The sequence below is a fragment of the Podarcis erhardii genome (genome assembly GCF_964252035.2).
Source record: "Podarcis erhardii genome assembly, chromosome: 14".
NCBI classification, from domain to species: domain Eukaryota; kingdom Metazoa; phylum Chordata; class Lepidosauria; order Squamata; family Lacertidae; genus Podarcis; species Podarcis erhardii.
The window spans coordinates 41,666,390-41,689,563 of NC_138503.1; the positions used below are offsets into that span (position 1 = coordinate 41,666,390).

Here is a 23,174-nt window from a genome sequence, read left to right on the forward strand (position 1 = left end):
GGTTCGATCCCCGTATGGGATGGCTGCCTGTTTACGCATTGCAGGGGGTTGGACTAGATGATCCTTAGGGTCCCTTCCAACTCTACGATTCTAAGAAAGCACTTGCCACACTTCTAAGGGCACAACTGTAAACACATCCTTAATGAAACGTATAGTTTAGCCCTCACATGCATTTTGTAATGGTCCAGACATGGGGCTGTATCCAACGCAAGCCTTACTCAGACTTGGATACAATCCTTGAGATCTAGGCGCTCACGTATGAGACTGAGAGTCCCCCCACTTTAAAAATTACCATATTGGCCTGAATATAAGCCTCACTTTCCCCCCAAATTCCGACAGTGAAAAGTGAGAGTGCGGCTTAAATTCGTGAACTTACAAAAATTGGCTTTTACAATATTGCTGCTAAAACAGACATACGGTAAAATGGAATGCGTGTGAGTGTCTGCGGAATTTTAAGGGAGTGGCTTATATTTGGATATTGTCTTTTTTTTCTTTTTTCCCCTTGAGTTTTAAAGGTGCAGCTTATATTCAGGCCAATACGGTATTTATTATGTTGCTATCTCACCTTTGCTTCAAAGAGCCCAAGGTAATGCATATGGTTCTCTACTCCCCCATTGTATCCTCACATCAACCCTGGAGAAAGGCTAAGCTGAGAGATGGGGACTGGCCCAAGGCCACCTGGGAAGGCATATGGTTGAGCAGGGCCCCACTCAGTTGCCTTAAGCAAGCCTCAGCTTCTCCCCAGTCCCATTTGTTTTATCAGGATTAACTCTGCATGCCTGCTTTAGCTTCCTGTAGAAGCGAATGCACATAACTCTGAACACACAAAGTGCCGCATAACTGCCAAGCATTGTTCTTGGCCACCCACATGCTCACTGTTGAAAAACAAAACACCTTGTGCCTTGAACTCAAGGCCCTCAAGACGACAGCATCTCACATTCCACCACCACGGGTTCAGCAGCCCCTAAGAGAGACCCACTTCACAGAACTCTAGCTAGTTCTGCCTAAAAAGCTACTTCATAGCAGTCAACATGGAAAAAGCAGCAAGCAAATCCAGCACAGCTTTTAACAGCCCCCATCGTGCTACTGCCAAGATCCCAGACGCCTTTGACCACCCCTTGATTGTCACTTAGCAGCAGCCAATCCATGAGGAATCCCGAACTATTTCCATTTCAGCTGGTAATGGTAAGAGCTGCACCTTTAAGACCTGATGCTTGAGCTTGCCCTTTTCCTCTGCCCTTCCTACCCCTTTTTCCTTATGTGCCATGTCTTTTAGATAACAAGCCAGAGGGCAGAGACCGTCTTATTACTGTCCCTTGTAATAAGAGCCTTCTTGGCTAAAGAGCAGGGTAAAAAGGCTATAAATAAAATGCAAGTTGTCTTCATTGTGTGGTATTGCATCATCCCTGGGATAAATCAAACACCAGTGATTTGCAGCATTATTTAATGTGGATATTCTCAACTACAACAAATTGGATTTCCTTTATTCTTCACTCTGTAGTCCCGCCTTTACTTCTTTTGAACCTTTCTTCAGTTCCTGCATATGCTTGCAGAATGGGAAAGTCCGTATGTGTGTCTACTGCAACCACAAATTGCTTAATATGTGACTTTAAAGACGCAGTACTGTACACATTTAGGAAACTACCATGACATTTGAGGTGGAGATTGGTGGCGATGAGGAGGTGAGAGATGTGGGAAATTGAGGCGCATCGCTATATGTCCTGTTATCACAAATGTGCAACTAGGGAGAGGGAATTCTTCTACTGTGAAAATCTTAAAACTTTTCTACAAATAAACAAAGGTGTTCTGGGGAGGGGTGGGAATCCAGTGCAACTAACAGTATAACAGAGAGGTTTAAGAGTTTCCATTGGAACGAAGCTAACACAACCAGGCTGTTAATCTACCAGCATCCAGCATTAACACTGCTTGATGGGAAGGACAACTTTTCATTCCTTCTCCGAAGCTTCCTGACTTGCAATCACAACACAGCTAAGGGAGCATTTCCCCCTCTCCTCCCCACCACCTCCTAAGGCTGAGCAGCGCAGATCTTTACAGAAGCAGATACATACCCGGTTCTTTCTGGCAGGGTATTCCAAGGGTGCCTCTTCTCTCGCAGCGAATGTATAGACCATGAGCCCAACAGCAGTGGTCACAAGTCTTCAAAGCACGGCTGGGCATCCAGGAAGTCCAGAACCTACGATTTCAAAATAGTTACTTTTAATTTTTTATTTTTTAAAAAGGAGAGATAGTATAGGTTTCCAGTTACAGGTAAAAATCTGGGAAAGATGTCCTGTCCAATGGTTAAAATCCTAATCTTATCCACCCAACATTGATGGTACGCACCCACCCACCCACCTTCCTTGTTGATTATTACCCTTCCATCCAGACTGTTAATACTCTTGCCAGTTTTTAATGCATATCAGCAGTGAAGCATCCAAAACGGAATGCCTAGTTGCCATTTTGGGGCTTGATGGTTTGTAAGTCATATTTTTCAATATGACCTTCTGGCTCCTGAAATTCATTCTGATTGTGCAGATAAAATACATCAGGTACAATTCTACAAGATGTGTTGCTGGTGTGTGAAAACTGTCAAGATCCAAGGATCCCCAGGCATGCAGCTCCAGATGGTGGAGATGTCAGGTGCCATTCTGACGCCCGGGCATCTTACTTGGTCGCACGTGGCCAATAGCCAGGTGCAAAATGCGTCTGGCAACTTTTGAATGCTGCCTATGTGACAACTATATTTCAGTCAAAATTCTTACTACTATGGAAGGCTCAAAATATCAACATTTGTAAAGATAAAATAAAGGCAGCCTGTACATCTGATGCTACAGAGAACGTCTAAATCCACCGCATCACACATAACAGTGCTAAAAAGTGATGTTTGTTGGGCCATGCTTTGGTCTTCATGCTAAAGCTTAAAGTGGGGCAGGGTTAGCTTGGAGCATTGGAAATCTCATGGTCTCCAGAGCTTATTCAGATTCACTGGCCGGGTGGCATGAGGGGCTAGGGTTTTGCATATTTGATGTTAACCATTCAAACCCAGAATTATCGCAGGAGTGAAACGTATCTGTCTCTTGCTAGTTGGCACCCAGCACATTTGTGGAAATGACCTACAAATTATGGTAATTACATGCAGCTAATATATGCAACTTGCTCTAGCCCTTGGGCTTCAGATACATTTCCAAAGCTACCACCCTTTCTTGAATGTCTGAAACAAATTGCTAAGCCCTCCATCACTGAAGTTGCTCAGTTGGGGATGGGAAGAAGGACTGGAATTAGATGCCTACTGGAAGAGCAAAGGTAGCCATGCTGACCCACTAAAATAAATCCAAATTCCAATATTAATGAAACTGGATAGAATACACCTCTATTAGAAAGGCCAACTGAGAGTCTGTGTTGTGCAAAAAGTGATCTGTAAGTCTTAAGGAAGATGAAGTTCTTCTTTAGGAGTTCAGTGCCATGAAGCTACCTAGTTGGCTGTCGGCTAGACAACAAATACCTAATACCTAATACCTAACAGGGTTGCTGTGAGGAAAAAACAGGGAAGGGGAGAACCATGTGCACCACCTTCAGCTGTCTGAGGAAAGGTGGGATATAAACGCAATAATACTAATAAAAATAGCATTTGGTGAGGCCACAGTCTCCCCACCTCTGCTTTGAGTAGCACAGCAAGGCAATTGAAAAAAGCAGAGCTTCCAGGAGCTTTAGAGGAAATTTGTGGTTCGAAAGTCTATTCAAAGAATTTAAGGGATAGGCATCCCACTGGAGTCCAAAGCCATTCTGGAAGAGACAGAGCATCAATTGTTTTGGCCAGATTGCCTGAAGAGTGCAAACATTCTTCTCAATGGTAGCCGTAAAAGGAAACAACTTCCAGTTAATGTTTGCTTAACCACTGCTTGCAACAATTGTTAGTCATTTGTCATTAACAAACACGTTTCTATTACACTGCCACAAATTGGTTAACTTAACATTATGGCCTTGGCATCCTGTTACCACTGCATGCATATTTAAATGTGTGTGTGGAGGGGTAAACCTGTGGCCCTCCAGCTGTTGTTGGACTACAACTCCCATCATCCTTGACCGTTGGTCATGCTGGCAGGAGCTGATGGGTGGGACTGCCCAACCGTGGCTGGAAGAACATCTCTGATTTAAATGGATAATCCAAAATATCCACTAGCCATCCCTGATTTAAATGGATTGTCCAAAATATTTTTTAAGAGCAGCACTTCATTATACTGGCAGTTCTCTTTCATTAAAAAAGACACCCTCAGAAATGCACACCTTAAGAGGATTTGCTTTTTAAGAAAGAAAGAAAGAAAGAAAGAAAGAAATCTAGGGGCTGCATTTAAATCTAAATTATAAGAGATATGTATTTTATGAACCTACTTGGCCACAACTTTTTAGCTCAAAGGCCAGTATTTCAGAAACAAAGAAATACAAATTGTGCAAACCGAAGTACTTTAGGTTATTAGTATTAACTTTTTAAAAAAATGATTATTGTCACTTTATTTAAAAACACACCTCTGAACTCACTGCTCGCGTAAACACTAAACCCCCTTGGGGGCAGGGTGTTATGCTTTTTTAAAAAAATCTACCTCCACACCCTTCAGATAGGAAGAGAATATGAATAATGACTGGAAAAGCAAACCACACTGGAATGTGGCGTTTTGTTTGCACGTTTCCTACAAAGCCAGTTAAAAAAAAGGGAACACATTTTCTACAGTTAGGGAAATCCCACTTCTCGTTTCACTAGCTACAAAGCACTTTCGTTGTTATCCCTTAATTCTTCAGAGAAAAAGACACCCAACTATCTCTTTGACAATCACTGCAAGCTCCTCCCTGAGACCTGGATCCTGTACCTGAGCCACACAAAAAAGAGTAAGCACCACAAAAGATTGGGGAGCCCCCCAGGAGGACTCAAACACAACAGCGCTCTCCCTCCTGTGGTTTCAAAAGCATTACTGCAAGGAAGCAGAGCAAAGCCACCATGGCTAGTAGCCATCAAACACAGGCGATAAAACATCTAAAAGCATATCCGGTACAGATGCAGACTAGGAAAGGTCTCTTATTTAATAAGAGACTTGCTGAAAGGGAAAAGGCAACAGAGACAGAGCTGTCACCCCAAAACCTCACCCTGTATGAAGCTGGCAACGAGAAGTCTATACTACTACTAGGGCACCAGCGAAGTCAAGAACACTGAGTGCTCCGCCCCATAAATTAAGTAATCCTCAGCATCTTAGAACAGATCTGCTAGTTCAGACCAAAGGCCCATCTAGTCCAGCATTTCATTCCTGGTGGTGGTCACCTGGAATTTTTTGGGAAGCCCACAACCAGGGCATTGAGCCCTTTCCCAGAAAGCCTTTGGTCATCCCTGAGGAGGTGTGCAAGTCTTCTGAACACAATGGATCTCCTACTCATTTTTTCCTCACTTCCTCTGCTGTTTGTCTCATGTGTATTTCAGGATGTAAGCTCCTCAGGGCAGGGACCTGTCATACCTGTTTTTTTGTAAAGCACCATGTATGTAGATGACACTAAAGAAATAAATAAAGGAACAGCCTCTTCAGCACTGAGGTATCAACAAGAGGTCATCTTTATCTGACCCTCAATTGTGGAAGCACCTCAAAATTGATGTATTATGACCACAGTCCAATAAATTGACTTCCTGAAAGAGGAGACAGGAGATTGGTGATCTTGCACTACTGGTGGTGGTGAAGGTGTCAGTGTGCCAGACTTTGGGGGCGTGGAGGGGAAGGGACAGACACTTTCCCATTTTCCTCCTCTCACTTGGGGACATTCATTTGGAACAAGAAAAACCACATCCACGTTCCATGCTCACGACTAACACAGATTAAAATATTTCACAGTATAGGGAGGTAGCGAAAGTGTGTTTGGGATGGATTTAAGCGTAGGTGGAAGAATGACCGAAAAACATCAGTGTCAACTGCCTCTGCATATTAAATGATCTTTAATTTCTGAAAGGGGGAAGTGCCTCCTTCAAAAAGAAAAACCCAAAACCAATGACCACACATTCCAAACATTTATGAGAAAGTGGTGTGCGCATATGTGTTTAACCACAGTTTAACCATCCCACTCCGAGCACACCAGGATGGTTAAAATAGCAGCTTCCATCCTGCCACTACTTCCAAGCCACATATTTAAAAGGTGCAGTCCCACACACTTACTTGGGAGTAAGCCCCTTTGAATTTGGGCAACTTGCCCTGAGAAAACTTGCCCAGGATTGGACCATGGGTGGATCCTTACCTTGTAGCCTAAAAAGGGGAAGGGGGAGTTCCCACCAAAAAACAAAAACACCCACACAATTTTGTGAGTAAGGGTGGGTTTAATACCATTCCAATCTAAACTCACCCTAGGACACAAAGTGGCAGTGACGCCGCCCCCCCCCCCCATCCTCCTAGTCACACATCCTGGGGTGGGAAGCAAACCTCTGAATTTACCAAGTAAAAACGCACCCAGATCAAGCGGATCCTAACACCTAGCTAAAAGGAGGGGAAGCTTCCACAGACACAAAATCTGACTAGAGACTGCAACCAACTCACCTTCTGAGATAAGGGAGGAGGAGAGACACTTATATTTGGGGTGGGGGTGTTGGGAGAGGTGGGAAGTCAGGGAAGATTTACATGCCCCAAAGTTGGAAGGAGGGGGGGGTGGATGGAAGACTCTCTCACCCCCTTCCTCCACTGCCCCTGCTTCCCTCATGGGGACTTTCAGGGCCCCCTCACGACCCACCCCTCCAACCCCTCCAAGGGAACACGTATCCCCCCACCAGGGCTCCAAATCTTCCTCCTCCCTCTCTCCCCACCCCGAAGCCCCTTCTAACTCGGGGCAGTCCAAGGGGGAAGAGAGGCAGAGAGAGGGGGGCGATGGGGGGGGAGAGCTGAGGACCTTGGCAGTTGCTCAAGGGGGGAGGGGGCAGGGAGCCCGTGTGTGAGGGAAGGGAGTGGGGGTGGGGGAAACCGACGGGAGGCTCCCCAGCCCCATCCCGAAACGGACGGGAAGAGAGACAGCCCAATTCACTCACCCCTCCGCACCAGCTCCTTACAGCGGCCAGGGCTCCCACTCGGGCTCAGCCTCCCCTGCATCACTTCCGGGGGGCGGTGTCCGTTTGGGGAGTCAGCTGGCGACGCGCTGACGCAAGGCGGCGCCCGCGCCGACGTGCCTGACGCCGCACGCAGTGAGGGCAAGAGGGGGCGCTGGACTCCCCCGCCCCTCCCCCCCCCGTCGTCGTCGTTCTCCTTCTCCTGCTTCTGAGGTAAGTGAGGGAGGAAAGCCGCGTCGGGTGAAACTATGCTAGTCGGGAGGGTGGGGGAGGGAGGGGAAGGGCGATGCCTGCCTCAGGTAAGGGAAGGTTGGAGTGCTCACGAAGGGCGGGCGTGTCACGGTGGAGGCCAAGGCAAGCGTTTTGAAATGAGGAGGGGTTGGTTGTGGGTGTGGCCTTCCGCACTCGCCACCCCCGCCCCCTTCGTATGTTGGTACAGCCCAGATGGCTCCGCGGGGTCCCTAGAGCGCTCGACTTGTTCCTGCCCTCTCCTCTAGAGGGCGCCAAAGCAACTTGGCCTGGCGACAAAATGGCGTCGCCAATGTCAACCAAGAGAGGAAGAACCTGACCCCTTAAATGCACCCGTTTATAACACCTTGACGCCTCAGTTGGGTCTCTTGGCAGTCAATCACACCCCCTGCCATCTCCTCCCAGCGCTGTGCCCTTGCTCTCCTGCTGAAGCTGCCATGACAACCTCACTTTCAGGGGGTGGGGCTTGAAGGAGCTCAAAGGCGGGGCCTTGAAGACCATGGGGCGGAGCCTGATGGGGCTTAGTTGTGATAGGATGCTGCTTGAGACCCCTGTGTCAGTCCATTGGGAGTATAGTCTCCTAGGGTGAACCCCTAACACATTGCCCACCACCATTCCCGAAAAGATGCAGATTTGCATTGCATTCATAGCTGTCAACCTAACCTTTCTTGCGGGAAATTCCCTTATTCCAGTGCCAATGTTTCCCACTGCTATCCGGGATTGTTAGACTGGTAGACTGTCCCCGGGACAGGTGAGGCTGCTGATCCCTTATTTTCAAATCTGAAAGTTGACAGCTATGAATGCATTTCTGTATTCTAATTTTTATTTATTATTTAATATGATTTATATGTCGTTGGAGTTCCCATCAGAAAAGCTAAGGGCTCCGCCCCACCCCGCCACTGTACCCTGAAACTCAGGCTTTCCATGTAACATGCAGGTGAAGTCTACACTATATATGTAAAACACAGTTACACCACTTATAACAGTTACAGCTTTTCCCCAGTCATGGGAAATGTAGTTTGTTAAAGGTGATGGGGATTGCACATCTGTGAGCTCAGCACCCTTTGCAAACTACACTTCCCAGAATGCTTTGGGAGTAGTCATTTTGATTGGATGCCAGGTTAGGGGTGACCACAGTGTCTGTTGCCCCATGACACCATCTCATGTGTTCAACACCACCACCCATAAGTCATAGGTAGATAGGACGTTAGCCACGAATGGGGAAACTTTGGGGTCTCCAGCTGTTGCTGGGAGCCAACAGCTTTACCCCCAACCATTGGGTATGCTGGCTGGGACTCTTTTGAGTTGGATTCCAACATCTGTAGAGCCACAGTTGCCCCACCGATGGTGTTAGCTGATGGGAATGTTAAATTATATTCAAGCCAGCAGTTAAAACATCAGTGACAACTGAGCAAAGCTGAAGCCCGCAAAAGAAACCCACGAACCCACGAACGTAAGGGAAGCCTTTGTTTTAAGCCTACCCTTGAAAGCAATAAGCGAAACTGAAATAAGGAGAGGAGCAAGAGCAGCACTTGCTGTGTGTATGTGGCTTTCCACCTGCAACCCAGAAAAAATCAGCATTACTGGAGCATCTTTTGAATGGGCTCAGTTGATCTGAGTCAAAGCAATGGGAGGTAGGAAGGAACTGGTCATATCATGGGCAAGCGAAATTCGTGGAGAATAATTAGTTTCATTAATATTTAGATTCATTGTTTTATTTTGGCCTTGGCCCAGTATTTGATAATTTCTATTATTTTCTGAGTGCTTAGTCACCTTTGCCAAAAGGCCAAAAATGAATAAGAAGTGCAAATCCATTATTTTGCTCCGGATTTGGGTTGTATATTTTTGGATGCCTCATTCTTATAATGAGTGCAGAGATAGCTGAGAATGTCATTTGTCGTGCTAAAGAAAAAATAAATAAAAGAAGAGTTCCAGGAAAAGACTTTATTCATGCTGCTGAGACTTATAAGGTGAAATTAAATTGCTGGGCTACAGCGTTGACCAAATTCTACATGTATTGATGTTTTGGGAGAATTTCCTTGGGGGTGGGAAACAGTTGTCTGATTGCATTTTTTAAAATGGAATAAGGCAAATCTTGTCCCATTAGTCTTCATCAGAACATTCTTTTTATTTTATATAACAAAATTTATATAATTGATTGCAGTAGAACCTCAGAGAAGTTTACATACAGAACAAAATACTAAAATTATCATTAAATACAATTAAAAGTGGGCATTAAAAACATTCGAAAGCAGCTGCAAGCTAAAAAGAGAGTAAAAAAAACGATTTCTGTATGTCTGGATAAGCTTGCCTAAACAAAGATGTTTTAAGAAGGCACTGAGAAGAGTCCAGCAAAGGCTTGATGTCAACAGGCAAGGAATTCCCAAGTATAGGAGCTGCCACAGTAAAAGTTTCATTTCTTATGAATGCGGAACAAATATTATGTGGCACCTCTAGCATTGCCAGTTCCATAGATTGAAGTGGCCGAGTGGGCATACCGAGTGGGTAAGGCAATCCCACAAGTGCAAAGTATAAGAGGCTGAGGAGTTCTAAACTTTCTTTTTAAATTATGTCACCAAATAGGAGAGAGAATAACGTTTGAAAAAACAAGGAAATGTGCCTGTGATCCTTCCCTCTCTCAATTCCACCCCATGGTTGGTAACGTTACTATCCAAATTGCCTTTGGTTTCAGGTCATCCGTGTACATTTTTTCCTGACAGAGCAGATCTTGGATGTATTTGAAGCAATGAAAGGATTTCTCTAGAAAAGAGCTTGAGTCAGTGTTTTGCTTCTGCAACTAGGAAATGCAGTGAAGGGCAGGTAGAAGTCCTTGCAAGATCATTGGTGGCTCCTGAGCAGGTCCATCTCTTGCTCCTCTGAACCGCCCAGTGCTAAGAATTGCTGCTTTTTATATTTATTTTTTAATGATGGGTCCGTCTAGTTCAGTATCCAGCTTCTGACTATGGCCAACCAGACTGTTTCTAAAAGATTGGCTATTTTGTTTATTGAAAACCACCCCCTCTCTACTGTTCAGGGAGAAAAAAAGACTCCCCAAGTGAGGACTTGAACCCAGGTTCTCCAGCCATAGCCCAATACATTCACCACTACATTGAGTTTCAGAATCACAGCTGCCAATGCACAGGAACGAATCAGGGACCTTTAGATATTGGCTGCATTTGCATCTAATAGTAAGCCATAAACCACAGATGGGGAGCCTCAGGCCTGTGAGGCAAATGTGGTCCTCCAGGCGTCAACCCCACATGACAAGAAGGGCTGCAACCCAGTGGTAGAGCATCTTCTCTGCATATCGAAGATCCCAGGTTCAGTTCTCAGCATCACCCAGTAAGGCTGGGAGAGAACCCTCTCTGTAACCCTGGAATGCCCCTGCCAGTCTGCGCCAACACTGCTGAGTTAGGTGGAACCAAGTCTCAGTTTAAGACAGCTTCCTAAAATACCCGACTTCACACAAAAGATCAGAGCAGTGCCTTGCTAACCGGCTTGCAACCTCTTCAGCAGCTGCAGCCCTAATCCCGTTCCCCTTTTGCTCAAATCCCAGCGCACTAGTCGAAACAGAAGCTTCCCCAAGTATCTTGCACAAAGAGGGGGGGCGTTTGAAATGCCCACCTGCTCCTGGCATCGTTAAACCAGATGAGCTGTTGTCGCGGGGGGGGGGGGGAATGAATCCTGTTCATGCCAAACGACTTGATAGTTTAATGCGTAACTGTGCACTGGAAAGAAGGTGATCTTCTCAGCCAAGCAAAGAATCCTCCTCCGTTCCCCTTCTCTTCAATGTCACGGGGGGCGAAGCATGCCAGCTGTTCATTCTTCCTCATAGGAAATCTGCTGAATGTCCACCACAGCGGCAGGCCTGTTGGCTTTCTTCGCTCGTATTTTACCCCAGGGTTGAATTTGACCCACTGACTTTTTCGTTGTTGCTGCAGCTTAAATGTGCGGAGCCGTGAATGATGATCTGTCACCGCTCCCAGCTGCAGAGCAATTGTGGGCCATCACTTCAGCTAAGTGTTATAATTTAGCTCTTAAAACAGCGAAATGGGGACTCCTGACACCGGCCGTTCTTGGAAAGGTGCCCGAGAGTGGCGTTAAGCAGGCGCCGAGGACAAAGGCCAGAACGTCCCCTGCTGATGTGATTCCTCCGCAGGAAGGTAGAACAGTTGCTTTGTATCCAGAAGGTCTCAGGTTCAACCCCCAACATCTCCATATGGGGCTGCCCGAAAAACCAAAGGTTCTCCAGATCTGGCCTGCACTTGGTGAGGACAGTGCTAAGCTAGATGAGCCAATGGGTTTGATTCAGTATAAGCCAGTCTCCTGTGTTCCTGTGCACACATGGATGAATGGTATTGAGAGGCAGACAGCGGGAGACCTCCAACCCCCAGAGGGATCTTAGAAATGGGTTTCCTTTCTGAGCTCAAATTAGGAAGCTGCTGTGCCTTCAGTGTACAGTTGTGGGGAACTGTCAGCCTTCCAGATGTTCCTGAACTCCAAATCCCATCAGCCAGCAAGCATGGCTCAAAGCCAGGGATCATACTTTTCAGCCAAGCAAAGGCGGTTTGTGTATGTGTGCTGGGGAAGAAGGAAGGCTGCCTTTTTGCTTCCTCCTCTCTCCGCTCACCTCGAGAGACCAGTAATTGCTGCTGACATTTTAACCAAGAATAGATTCAACACCTGCTTGAGGCTTTTTTCCCTTCTCCCTTCTCCCTTTTCATTTTCAAAGCCCGGTATCCATCACTCATTCCTTTCAACAGCCATGGAGAAAGCAGAAAGGACTTGGCTGAGCTGTGCCATCGGAAAGCGTTTTGTAGAATAATAGAATTGTAGAGTCAGAAGGGGCCACGAGGGTCATCTAGTCCAACCCCCTGCAATGCAGGAATCTTTTGCTCAACGAGGGGCTCGAACCCACTGCTCTGAGATAGAGTCAACGCACAGCAGGAGATATGCAATCTCTCACTTATTCTGGTTTGCTTGAAAGCTCCATGTGAGAAGAGGGCTGATTCTGAGGGTCATGTACTCAAACGTGGGGGGCCCAGGTGGACCCCAGGGAGAACATAAGAAGACCCCTGCTGGATCAGGCCAGTGGATCATCTAGTCATTGGGGGATATAGGAAGCCCTGAACACATATTTTTTAGATGTCCCTTTTACGATGAGGCACGTAGAGAAACCATTGAACCCCTGCTGGTGAGGCTTGCTGACCTCTCGGTAAACAAAAATTTGATCTTCTCCTGTTAGGCAAAGACCACAAGATGACTCCGATTGTCGCCAGATTCTGCGAACAGATCTGTAGGCGCAGACCAACCCCCATTTCAATCTAGTTTGCTAAGAAAATTCCCAAACCCAGATCCATGGGCGACTTTGGGTCATTTCTCTAAGGCAGTCTATTTTTAAGTTTTTATGTGTTTATATGCCTATCGCACTTTTAAACTTAAAATCCATTGTCGTACATTGTTTTAAATGTCTGTTTTGCTATTGGGATTGTAGTTCCATTTGTGTTTCTCAAGCTGGTCTCTGACCGTAATAAATTTAATATCATGTCATCTAAAAAAAAAAAGCCAGGGATCATGGGAGTTATAGTTCAGCAAGATCTTGAGGACCAAAGGTCTGCACACCTGAGCCGATTGCTGAGCATTTTTGTGCAGCAGGGATGGGGGAGCTGCCTATGTTGAGCCTGGAATGAGGAGACAGAGGAGATCTGATGGCCATCTTCAGATATCTCAAGCGCTGTCCCATGGAAGATGGAGCAAGCTTGTTTCCTCCTGCTCTGGAGGGTAGGACTCAAACCAGTGGATTCAAGTTACAAGAAAGGAGATTCCGACTAAACATAAGGAAGAACTTTCTGACAGTAAGAGCTGCTCAGCAGTGGAACGGTCTCCCTTGGAAGGTTGTGGACTTTCCTTCCTTGGAGGTTGGCTGGCCATATGTCATGGATGCTTTAGCTGAGATTCCTGCATTGTAGGAGGTTGGACTAGATGGTGCTTGGGGTCTCTTCCAACTCTACAATTCTATGTTTATACAGTGGTGCCTCGCAAGACGGAAAACCCGCTAGACGAAAGGGTTTTCCGTTTTGGAGGCGCTTCGCAAAACGAATTTCCCTATGGGCTTGCTTCGCAAGACGAAAATGTCTTGCGAGTTCCTGCGGGGTTTTTTCCCTTTCCCCCCCTTTTCCTAAGCCCTAAGCCGCTTATCAGCTGATCCGCTAAAAGCCGTTAAACCGCTAATAGCACTAATCCGCTAAGCTGTCAATGGGCTTGCTTCGCAAGATGAAAAAACCACTATACGAAGAGCCTCACGGAACAGATTAATTTCGTCTTGCGAGGCACCACTGCATGATTCAAATGTTGTTGGACTCCAACGGCCATCAGCCCCAACGATTTTGGCCAATGGACAGGGAGGACGGGAGTATTAACTCAACATCATGTGGAGCGTCACAGGTTCCCCAGATGTTGCTACAACTTGCATCATCCCTGGCCATTGGCCATGCTTACTGGGGCTGATGGGAGTTGCAGTACAGCAATATTTGGGGAGCCAAGGGTTCCCCATCCTTGTTCCAGAGTACTGAACAGTGGCCAAGTGCCCAGTCCACCTCCAAAACAGAAAACGTTGCATTCACGGTGATGCTGTGGTCCCTTCATTGGAGGAGAGGTTTAAATCTGGTTTGCCCAATAACTGCACCAGCCAGATCCAGTCCCCTAATCCCCTGTTGTGAGACAGGCAATCTGGCTTGGCCGGTTTCTGAGCCGTTCTGAAAGACCACCATTTTCCTTCAGCCTCCCAAAGCCTAGTTAAACATTTGCCATCCTTTCCTTGAGAAATGACAATAGGTCGCCTTTGCTGAGAACAGTTAAGAAAGGGAGTATTGTGCCCATCTTGTTGAGAATCGCTGTCTGGATTCACAGACAACGAAAACTTAGTCTTGACTTCACAGAAACCTCCGGCATTAAAAGACCAGAAGCCCCGAACAACAGACAAGCTTCTGTTCTGAGACGTAGGTTGGATCTGCATTCATCGTTCTTGAGTCAAATGTGTTCGTGTTTTAAATGGATCACTGGCTTGGATCCAGCATGCCCTTTGACATACCCCCAAACATTTCTCCGACAAAAATATGGACGTCCTAATTTTACTATTTACACCCCACCCATCTGAATGGGTTGCCCCAGACACTCTGGGCAGCTTCCAACATATATAAAAACAATAATAAAACATTAAACATTAAAAAAACTTCCCTATACAGGACTGCCTTCAGGTGGCTCAGGGATCTGATAATTCCATAGCTTCCCAACATTTCTCTAATGAAAATAGGGACGTCCTAAGGAAAAACAGGACATTTCGGTGTCAAATCAGAAACCTGGATGGCGTCTGTAAATCCGGGACTGTCCCTGGAAAATAGGGACACTTGGAGGGTCTGGGATGCCCACCTCCTTCCCCCAAGTTGGTACACAGAAAGTAAATGTTCTCTGTCATTGGCAGATGATAGTAGTTTTCTGTCTTTTCTGGTTCTTTGTGTTCAGCTAGGAGCCGTTAAAATATTTGAAAACTAATTAAGGAGTATGTGAAAATATCCCATCTGTTTGGAGGCCTCCTCCCACCCCCACAACCATAAATGTTGGTGGGTCTGTTCCCTGTTTCTCTAGATGACGCCCGTCACCCGTCAAGAAGTTCTTGGCCTTTATCGCAAGATATTTCGCATCGCCAGAAAATGGCAATCGGCATCCGGCCAGATGGAAGAGACCATCAAAGAAAAACAGTACATTATAAATGAAGCAAAAACGTTATTCCTAAAGAATAAAAATGTGAGTGTTTGCCTTGCTGAATATTTATGGGTTTTGAGTTGGCATCGAAGGTGGCAGGAGGACTGGCTTCTTCCCGCTCTGTCCCAGCTGACAGGGCAAATGTTCTTTGTATGCAGACGGTTGCTTCTTTTTAGACCAGACTGTGATCACCATCGGGTTTCCCCATGGAAGAAACAAATCCAGGATCTATTATGAAACTAATGAAGCTTAAACTTCAGGGTCCCTAATCTTGGAGGGGACGCAGAAGCAGCTGTAGTAAAAAAATTGGGTCTATTAGACCCAATTTGAGTTCCAATTCCAAAGTTAGCAGCACAGATGATGTAAAGGTGTGGTGATCTGTGATCTGTTAAGATAGCAGTGGTTACCCAGACCTTGTTATCGGTTGCAAAGGGGCCCCCACGACAGTTCAAGCTTCAGGGGCCCCCAAATGTATGTCTGCCAATGAACAAATCATAAGTCAGGGGTAGGGTAACTTTTTCAGCCCAAGGGCCACATTTCCTTCTTGGCGGCCTCCCAGGGGCCACATGCTGCTGGTGGGTGGGGCCATATGCAGAAGGGGGCAGAGTACATAGCTGTCAACTTTTCCCTTTTCTTGCGAGAAATCCTATTCGGAATAAGGGAATTTCCCTTAAAAAAAGGGAAACATTGACAGCTATGGCAGAGTAACAAGTGTGAATCTCACCTTTGTAGAATAAGCTAGTTTCTGCACCGGCTCAGACATCCCTCTCTTCCTTCCATCCAGATGTAAATCCTACTTAGGTGGCGTACAAAAAAAACTCTGACCTGTTGTTGTTTTTAAACAACAGCAACAAAAACCACATACCCACCCACAACAATACCAGCATTTGAAAAGCAATCAGGATCCTTCCCACAGAGCAGTTCCTGGTTAAATGGCCTTAGCACAGGGCACAACCCAGTTGTAGGTCCTGAAGGACCAGCTGAAGATCAGTGTGGTGAAATACCACCGTAATGGGCTGTAATCTGATGCAACTGTGTCAAATCGTAGAGTTGTAAGGGACCCCAAGGGACATCTAGTCCAACCCCCTGCAATGCAGGAAATCTCAACACTGTCCTCCATCCAATTTGAAACCCTGTCAATTTGAAATCCCATCCAATGTGAAACCAGACCAGACCCTGCTTTCCTTTGCAAACCTGCTAGTAGTTTTATTGCTGCACCAAGATAAGCCCACAAAAGCCTGTGGTTTTTAGCCCCCTTACAGTTCAGCAGCCTGTGTTTTCATGTTGGCTGTAGAGGTGGGAGAGGCTAGTCCAGGCAGGGAGCCTCTTAGCAGGCTAGTTACAAAAAATGCCTTCTGCCAGGCAGGCTGGCTGGCTAAGCAGGGAGTTCCATCCCTGCTCCAACCAGCCTCTTGGATTTCCATCTGTGGAGGAAGAGATTTTCCTTTCTCCAGATGCTGCTGCAACTCTGATCAGCCCCAGCAAGCACGGTTGGTTCAGCAATGTCTGGAAGGCCAAAGTTTCCCCTCACCTGCATGGAATTCCTGTTCGCCTATGACTACCAGGCGAAGGCTCAAATGTAAGGATGCCCTGATAGATTCTTAAAACATGCGAGTTCTGTTTTAAGAATTCCTCCTTTGAAATGTTTGGGAGACAAAAAAAACCCCATGGCTTTGCTTTCCTGAACTGTGAGCGATATATATTTTTATCAAAAGTAGACCTACAATTTAATTAAAAGACAGTGCAGTCCAAACGGGTAGGCGCGAAAAGAGCTCAAATTAGACACTCCGTGGGAGAACAAAGCGCTGCTCTGAGTTAAATTTGGAATCAATCAAAGGGCTGCTCAGAACCCAGTCCAGAGAAGAGATATGGGTACCTCACCTTTAACAACGCTCTTCGATCCCATTGATTTAAATGGCACTTAGGCACACAAATTTCCTTTCGAGTGTGCTGCGTGGCCTTGATCAGCAGCGGACTTTGAACAATGCTAAAATTTGGGACCCCGACGTCTCGTGATCTGTTCTGCAGCATTGTTTCGGCACCCCCTGCAGGCTGACGCCCAGTGTTACCACAGCGGTCCTGCTGGTCTAAAACCGCCTCTGCCTTGATACTTGGCTCAGTGGAGGCTGGTCTGTTAAGGTGAATGGGGCATTGCCCCACCAACCTCAGCCTCAACCTCAGATTCTATTTTTTAATAAATAGAATCAATAGAATGTCCTCGCCTAGGCTAGTGAGAGAGGGGGAGGGGACCCTGCAAGGTGATTTTTGAGATGGCTAATTTCTACATGGATTCACAGCTTTCTATTTTGATTTCTGTTTTGTCTTATGTTGTTTGAGAAGTTAACAGATCCGAAGCTGATTAAACAATGTATAGACGAATGCACAGCGAGGATAGAGATAGGACTTCACTATCACATCCCATATCCAAGGCCTGTAAGTAGAAATCCACCTGATGTGAATATCTTGGCCTCATTACTCCATAGAATTCCACATGTTCTAGACAGAAGCTACTGAATCATCCCATTTGCTTCTCCAGGAACAATCCTACAATTACTGCTAAGCACATGAGTCAGATTGAATCAGGAGTATATCTTCAAAGATGTCTCCCACATCTGCAAGAGTCATTAAAATGATGTCTTTTAGTAACACAAGTTGCTTGGAGAATCAGGATGTTGGCTTGATACTTAATTACCATGTAGCACCGATTCTCAAATTTTTAGACTTCAAATGATATTAATTATCAGCCCACAGACAGTCACAAAGACAGTTCCTTCTGTCAGCATTCAGTTCTTTTTGCAAGTGGGGGTCCAATATGGCAGTAATCCATTTGTTTCCCCCCTGCCCATACAGTGTTTACCATGATTTTACTCCCCAGATCTCAGAACCTAGGCTGAATTGATAAACCACATTTTTGAGATCAGCTGGGAAATCAGAGACCACAGCCAGAAATTGGATTGCAAACCCTCATTTGGCAGAATGTTTGAATTGACAAACCATGGCTACATCCATTGATGCACTTCCAGAGGCCATTGGCTCAGAGACATGAGCACGGAGTGAACAGAAAACAAAAGCAGACCCACAGCTCTAAATTATAGTTTGCCTGTACCTTTGGAAGCTCACTTCATGGTTTGGGTTCTGAACGGTGGTCATTGGAAACAATGGTTCAGCACAAGATCTGAATTGAACCTCTGATCTTATTTCAGTGTAACAGAAAATGGTGAAAACACTAATCTTGGTCAGATGGTTCCTTCTCACCCTTTCTGGAACAAGGGGTGGGAAAGGAACCCTGGCTTAGCATTAAATCTGAAGGCGATATACTGGTTTGTTTGCTCCCAAAGCCAAAGTTAGCTTACTTACTGATCATGATTTCTTAGAGCAAAACCACTCATGATCTCTGGTTTAGAAACCAAACTGTTTCCTCCACACACTAGGAAGGAGACAAATGGTCCAGAAATGCATGTCCATGGTAAACATTAGCTATGGTTCATCCTAAGGTGTGAAAAGATGGACCATGGAATGCCTTTATGGGGACAGAAACTGGGATGTGACTCTACTTCCAGGCCCACATGCAACACCCCCTTCATTGGGCTATGGCAGGGGGGTGGAACTGGTTGCATGTGTGTCTGTTTTCTGATTTTTTTGCAGTTTCCAAAAGTTTGGGTTTTTTAAAATTATTTTCTCCTTGCTTCTCATAGACTCATCTGCCTCCCATGGGTCTCGCCCAGCAGCACGGCCGTACTTTTCGACATCAAGAGAAGCTGAGAAAGCTTTCCAAGCCTATCTACTTGAAATCCCACGATGAAATTTCATAATCAGGACTGTTGCCTGTGTCTTCCTCGACTGCTTGGCAGATTCCTTTCATGCATAAATGAAACTGGTGTGGTTTGCACTTGCTGACATCGCCCTCAAGGCCAGGGGCCCACTTGTTCCTGAGAAGGCGATGAGTAAGGATACAATCAAACGGTCTTGTATTTATTAAGAGTCAGCAGATGACTCACCAATAAAAGTCAGATGATTTATGATAGGAAAGGCAAAGTGTGATGCGTCTTGCATTGTAGAAGGATATAGCACCATGCAGAAAGGGTCAATAATCTTCTGAAACCTAAAACATTGTTTTTCAAAGACTACACCAGCATGGTGTGGCAAGTAGAAAACACCTCTAGTAGACAACAGAATGGTCTGGTTTGGGCAATATTTTCCCCGGCCTTTTTGCACATGGCTGAGGAGTGAGATTGTGCCTTCCATTCCTACCCACTGGGGGCCCTAGTCTCTCTCTACATCCTCATGCAGAGCCATAACTTGTGCATAAAATCCATCGCATGGAGGCTTAGCCAGTGCGAGATCCTGGCATGTTTCATGTGCGCTTATTGGGAAGTAGATGTCAGCCCACAAGCACTCATTCAGCATGTTACCCACCCAACTCATTTTAAGGCTCTTGTGCCATTGATAAAGCACTCAGTCTACTGTGCCCTATGTTTGAAAAGGGACAGGGTTGGAAAAACATCAGCAAAGACAGAAAATAGCCCTCTGGCAAGATGCCTGAAATAGCCCTCCAATTTAGACCAGGGTGGGAAACCTTTGACCCTACAACATTTGAGGGGACCACAACTCCCATCACTCCTGATGGCTGGAGCTGATGGGAGTTGGGAGTCCAACAACATCTTGAGGACCACATGTTCCCCATCCCTGGTTTATGCCTCCCTTTCAATGGATAATAATTTTAAAGCAGGGATACAGATCCTGTGGCCCTCCAAATGTTGTTGGACTCCAACTCCCATCAGGCCCAGCCAGCATAGCTGATGGTCAGGGATTATGGGAGTTGTAATCTAACAACATCTGGAAGACCACAGATTCCCTTGTTTTATAGCTGAAGGTCTAATAGATTTGCGTGCGGGTCCTGCTATTAAGAACATACTGTTCCATGTTGGGAGATGGTACAGGCCAATTGTTAACATAAACAGAACTCCAGACAAAGCATGGAATGATCCACCTAAGGTTAGCAGGATAGTGGTGTCTCTGGCTGCCATAGGAATAACGCAGGTCAGCCTGAGCTGTTTGATTTGAGTGGGGTGATGCGGTGAACAGCAGCTTATGAACACTTCTTCAAGTGTTTTGTGTTCTTGGTAGCAACTTGTGTCAACAGGGTATGACTCAAGTAAGAAACCTTTTTCTTGCAAATGACTTGAAAGCACAACTTTTATTCCATCAGAGAATTCTACAAGGTAGAAATGCAAAGTCCTCTTCTTTTATCTCTGTTAAGGCTGAATTGTTTCTTGTGTTGTATTTGTGGAAACGTCATTGTAAGAGGCCCGAGTTACTCTTCCCCAGAATGTGTAGCTTCAGTCATTGCACACGTCCTCTAAAATGTGTCTAGCCTATTCACTGCTTGAGATGTATGTTGTCCATTAACCACAGACAGCTGTGCAGAGGGTTTTTTCCCCTTTGAATATCCATCTTTTGAATTCTGGGCTTAAAGGAACTAAAAGCTTGAATATCCAAAGTATATAAATAAGGCAAGTGAGCTGGTGCAATGAGGTATTGCGTGGCCTAATTAGCTGAGTCAGTATTACTATCTGGTTATGGCAAAAGCTCAGGGGTAGAACACCCAGTTCTGCAAGCCGCTCACTAGATGGCCCCAGGCAATCAGAAAAGGGTCTCTCTTCAACATTCATAAATTAAACAGCATCCAAGCCAGCTGACTCCTGGGAAAATGCAACTTGGTTTTAAAAAGGAGCAACAACAAAACCGAGCCCCAACAATATACACCTTTTCAGCTTTTGAAATTTGATCAGGGTGTCTTGAAATTGCTGCCCTTTGAAAACCCGGAGTTATTACACCTACGATCCCCTTTCAAAGCATTTTGGGCTTCTTTGAGAAAAGACTCTGCATAAGCAGAAAACAGTTTCACGGAGTTAATTAAAGCTTCCACAGGAGAAGGCTGGAAGGTACAGCCCAGGCGAAAGTGCATACCTAAAAAGAGGAGCTGCTGCTGCAGGCTTCCCCCACCCCCCCACTCCTCGGAGGAGCAAGGCTGGTTTCCCCACAGTCTATTTTGTGCCTCGTACCCCCCACACTGTCTCCCTTGTTGATGTTTTCCCCCATGAGTAAAGGTTACAGCACTAGGGGCTTTTTAGCTCAGCAAAAAAGCAAGGACATAATAGAAGTGGATACAAATATGCATCATAAGGAGAAAATGGACATGGACAAACCTTTCTTCCCCCTCATAATACTAGAGACAAGGAATCAGCCAATGAAACCGAATGGTTGACAATGCAGTGTCTTCCATAGTTCATCTGTGCACAATAGGCTATTGGCACAACAGCACCCTCCCCACTTGTAGTTCCCAGCAGCTGGCACTGAGTGGCAGACTGCCTCTGGCAGTGTGGAGCAGAACAAAGCCATCATGGCTAGCAGCCATTGATTGCCTTATCCGTCAAATCCGTCAGCCTTTGTTTTCAGGCAAGTCCATATGTCCTCTGATATTTGGGGAACACCATCGCTCACCATAGCTTTGCATGCAGAAGGTTCCCAGGGTCAATCTCCAGCAGAAGGTGATAAGAGAGAGCCCCTGTTTGGGGAGCTGCTGCCTTTCAGAGTAGGTTACTTCGTTAGGCAGAGATATACTCTAACCTGGTCAAAGGCAGCCTTCCTACAGAACTGGCAAACCAAGCAGGCCACGTTCCAAGTTTTTCAACCTTGGCACAAGACAATTTCCCTGGAAGCAGATGCTCTGCCATGTGTCTTTTCATCCTTCTGCATGTCTTTCTTGCTGCTCGAGATACAATTATTCAGACATGCAGCCTATGTGTCATATTTGACTCATCCTCTTCTTTCTTCTACATCCAATCCAGTCATTTCTTCCTGTCCAACTGACTACAATAATAGCTTTTCCCCTTTGAAGTTGTTCCTTATCTATCCTACTGCTTTCTATGCTGCTGCTGTGTGTGTGTGTGCTGACTAATCAAACAGCAACATAAAAGGGGAGGGGAGCAATAAATAAATAAATAAAAATAAAAGGTGGCAGACTTAAATAAACTTTGTGATGCCCAAAATTTGTGTTCCCCTCACAGAGCTGCAAGCTCCAGAGTTCTCTATGAAGAGGAACTAACCACTCTTAGCACCCTTAATAACTCCAGTGCCCAGGATTTTAGAGGGAGAAGTCATGACTGTGTAAATAGGTATGATACTGCTTTAAATGTATGGTGCAGATGGGGCCTAAAACCACAAGATTAACATCTGGGGCAGAGAGGGGAAGGCAGAGGGCAAGGAACATAGGAATGGATGGATTATGAAGTCACAGGATCAAAGAGCTAGAAGGGAATAAAGGGTCCTCTAGCTCAACATCCTGCAATGCAGGGGCTCAAACCCATGACCCTGACCTGAAAATGAAAGCCATGGTAAGAATTGGGGAAAGCCAGAAGCGAAGTTGAATGAAATGCCAAGGCAAAGAGTTCAGTGAGAGATCTGGCAGTGGTGCCTTTCGCTTCCTCTTTCTGGGAACACCCTCCCGAGTCACCCTGATAGCAAACGGGTTGCTGTGAGTGTGGCTGTGAGAACAGGGGAATGGAAGGGCCCACTTCTCAATCCTCAATACAAAAAGGCTCGACCCGAGAGAGAAAACAAATTGAGAGCAAAGCAAAGAGGACCTCCAGACCATCGCTAGTTTGGGGTGAGATTCAGCCACATCCCAGCAAATCCTGGTTGTGCAGTCGAAGGCGATTGGGAGGCCTTGCACAACAAACCCACTCCCCCCCCCCCCAGAATGGTCTTTTTTACAGTAAGAGATGAGAAAGTGCACTGGAAAGTGTGGGATAATGCTGGCTTGAAGCAACATCGCTCACATGCACAGCATACATTTAAAGCACCTGGCCTCCTCCAAAGGACCTAGAGAACTGTAGTTTACCTCTCACAGCACTACAATTCCCAGGACCCTTAACAAACTACATATTTGTCTGTGAGATTCTTACCACATACAAGCCCTCTCTGACTGCTTTGATCTGTGGAACTGGCACTGTTACAGATGTTCTGCATCTGTACGAAACTGATCTTTTAATGTGGTGGCCCATACACTTTGGAACTCCCTGCCACTGATATCCTGCTGGCA

The 23,174-nt window shown here is 45.9% G+C and overlaps 2 protein-coding genes across 4 annotated transcripts in view; one reads left to right on the top strand and one right to left on the bottom strand.

Annotated features, from left to right (window-relative positions):
* DCUN1D3 (defective in cullin neddylation 1 domain containing 3) overlaps positions 1-7,749 on the bottom strand; it is a 37,361-nt gene extending 29,612 nt beyond the window's left edge. Inside the window, exons 1-2 of one of the 3 annotated variants that reach the window (XM_081840034.1) lie at positions 7,656-7,749; positions 2,070-2,194 (exon numbers count right to left, since the gene is read on the bottom strand). The gene's annotated coding sequence lies outside the window, so the exon portion shown is untranslated. Of the gene's footprint in view, positions 1-2,069; positions 2,195-5,498; positions 5,656-7,042; positions 7,161-7,655 lie in introns of those variants that run through there. The other 2 variants (XM_081840032.1, XM_081840033.1) reach the window with 2 other exon arrangements.
* On the top strand, positions 7,203-22,826 carry LYRM1 (LYR motif containing 1). Its single transcript, XM_081840151.1, has 4 exons — positions 7,203-7,273; positions 14,954-15,112; positions 17,411-17,503; positions 18,766-22,826. Exons 2-4 carry the CDS (start codon positions 14,954-14,956, stop codon positions 18,880-18,882), a joined length of 369 nt encoding a protein of 122 aa, XP_081696277.1. The 5' UTR covers positions 7,203-7,273; the 3' UTR covers positions 18,883-22,826.
* Positions 22,827-23,174: the final 348 nt, after the last annotated feature.

Coding starts and splice junctions, on each gene's coding strand:
- LYRM1 (XM_081840151.1), top strand. CDS start 14,954: ATGACGCCCGTCACCCGTCAAGAAGTTCTTGGCCTTTATCGCAAGATA. Junction 15,113..17,410: donor TATTCCTAAAGAATAAAAAT/GTGAGTGTTTGC, acceptor TTGTTTGAGAAG/TTAACAGATCCGAAGCTGAT. Junction 17,504..18,765: donor ACATCCCATATCCAAGGCCT/GTAAGTAGAAAT, acceptor TGCTTCTCATAG/ACTCATCTGCCTCCCATGGG.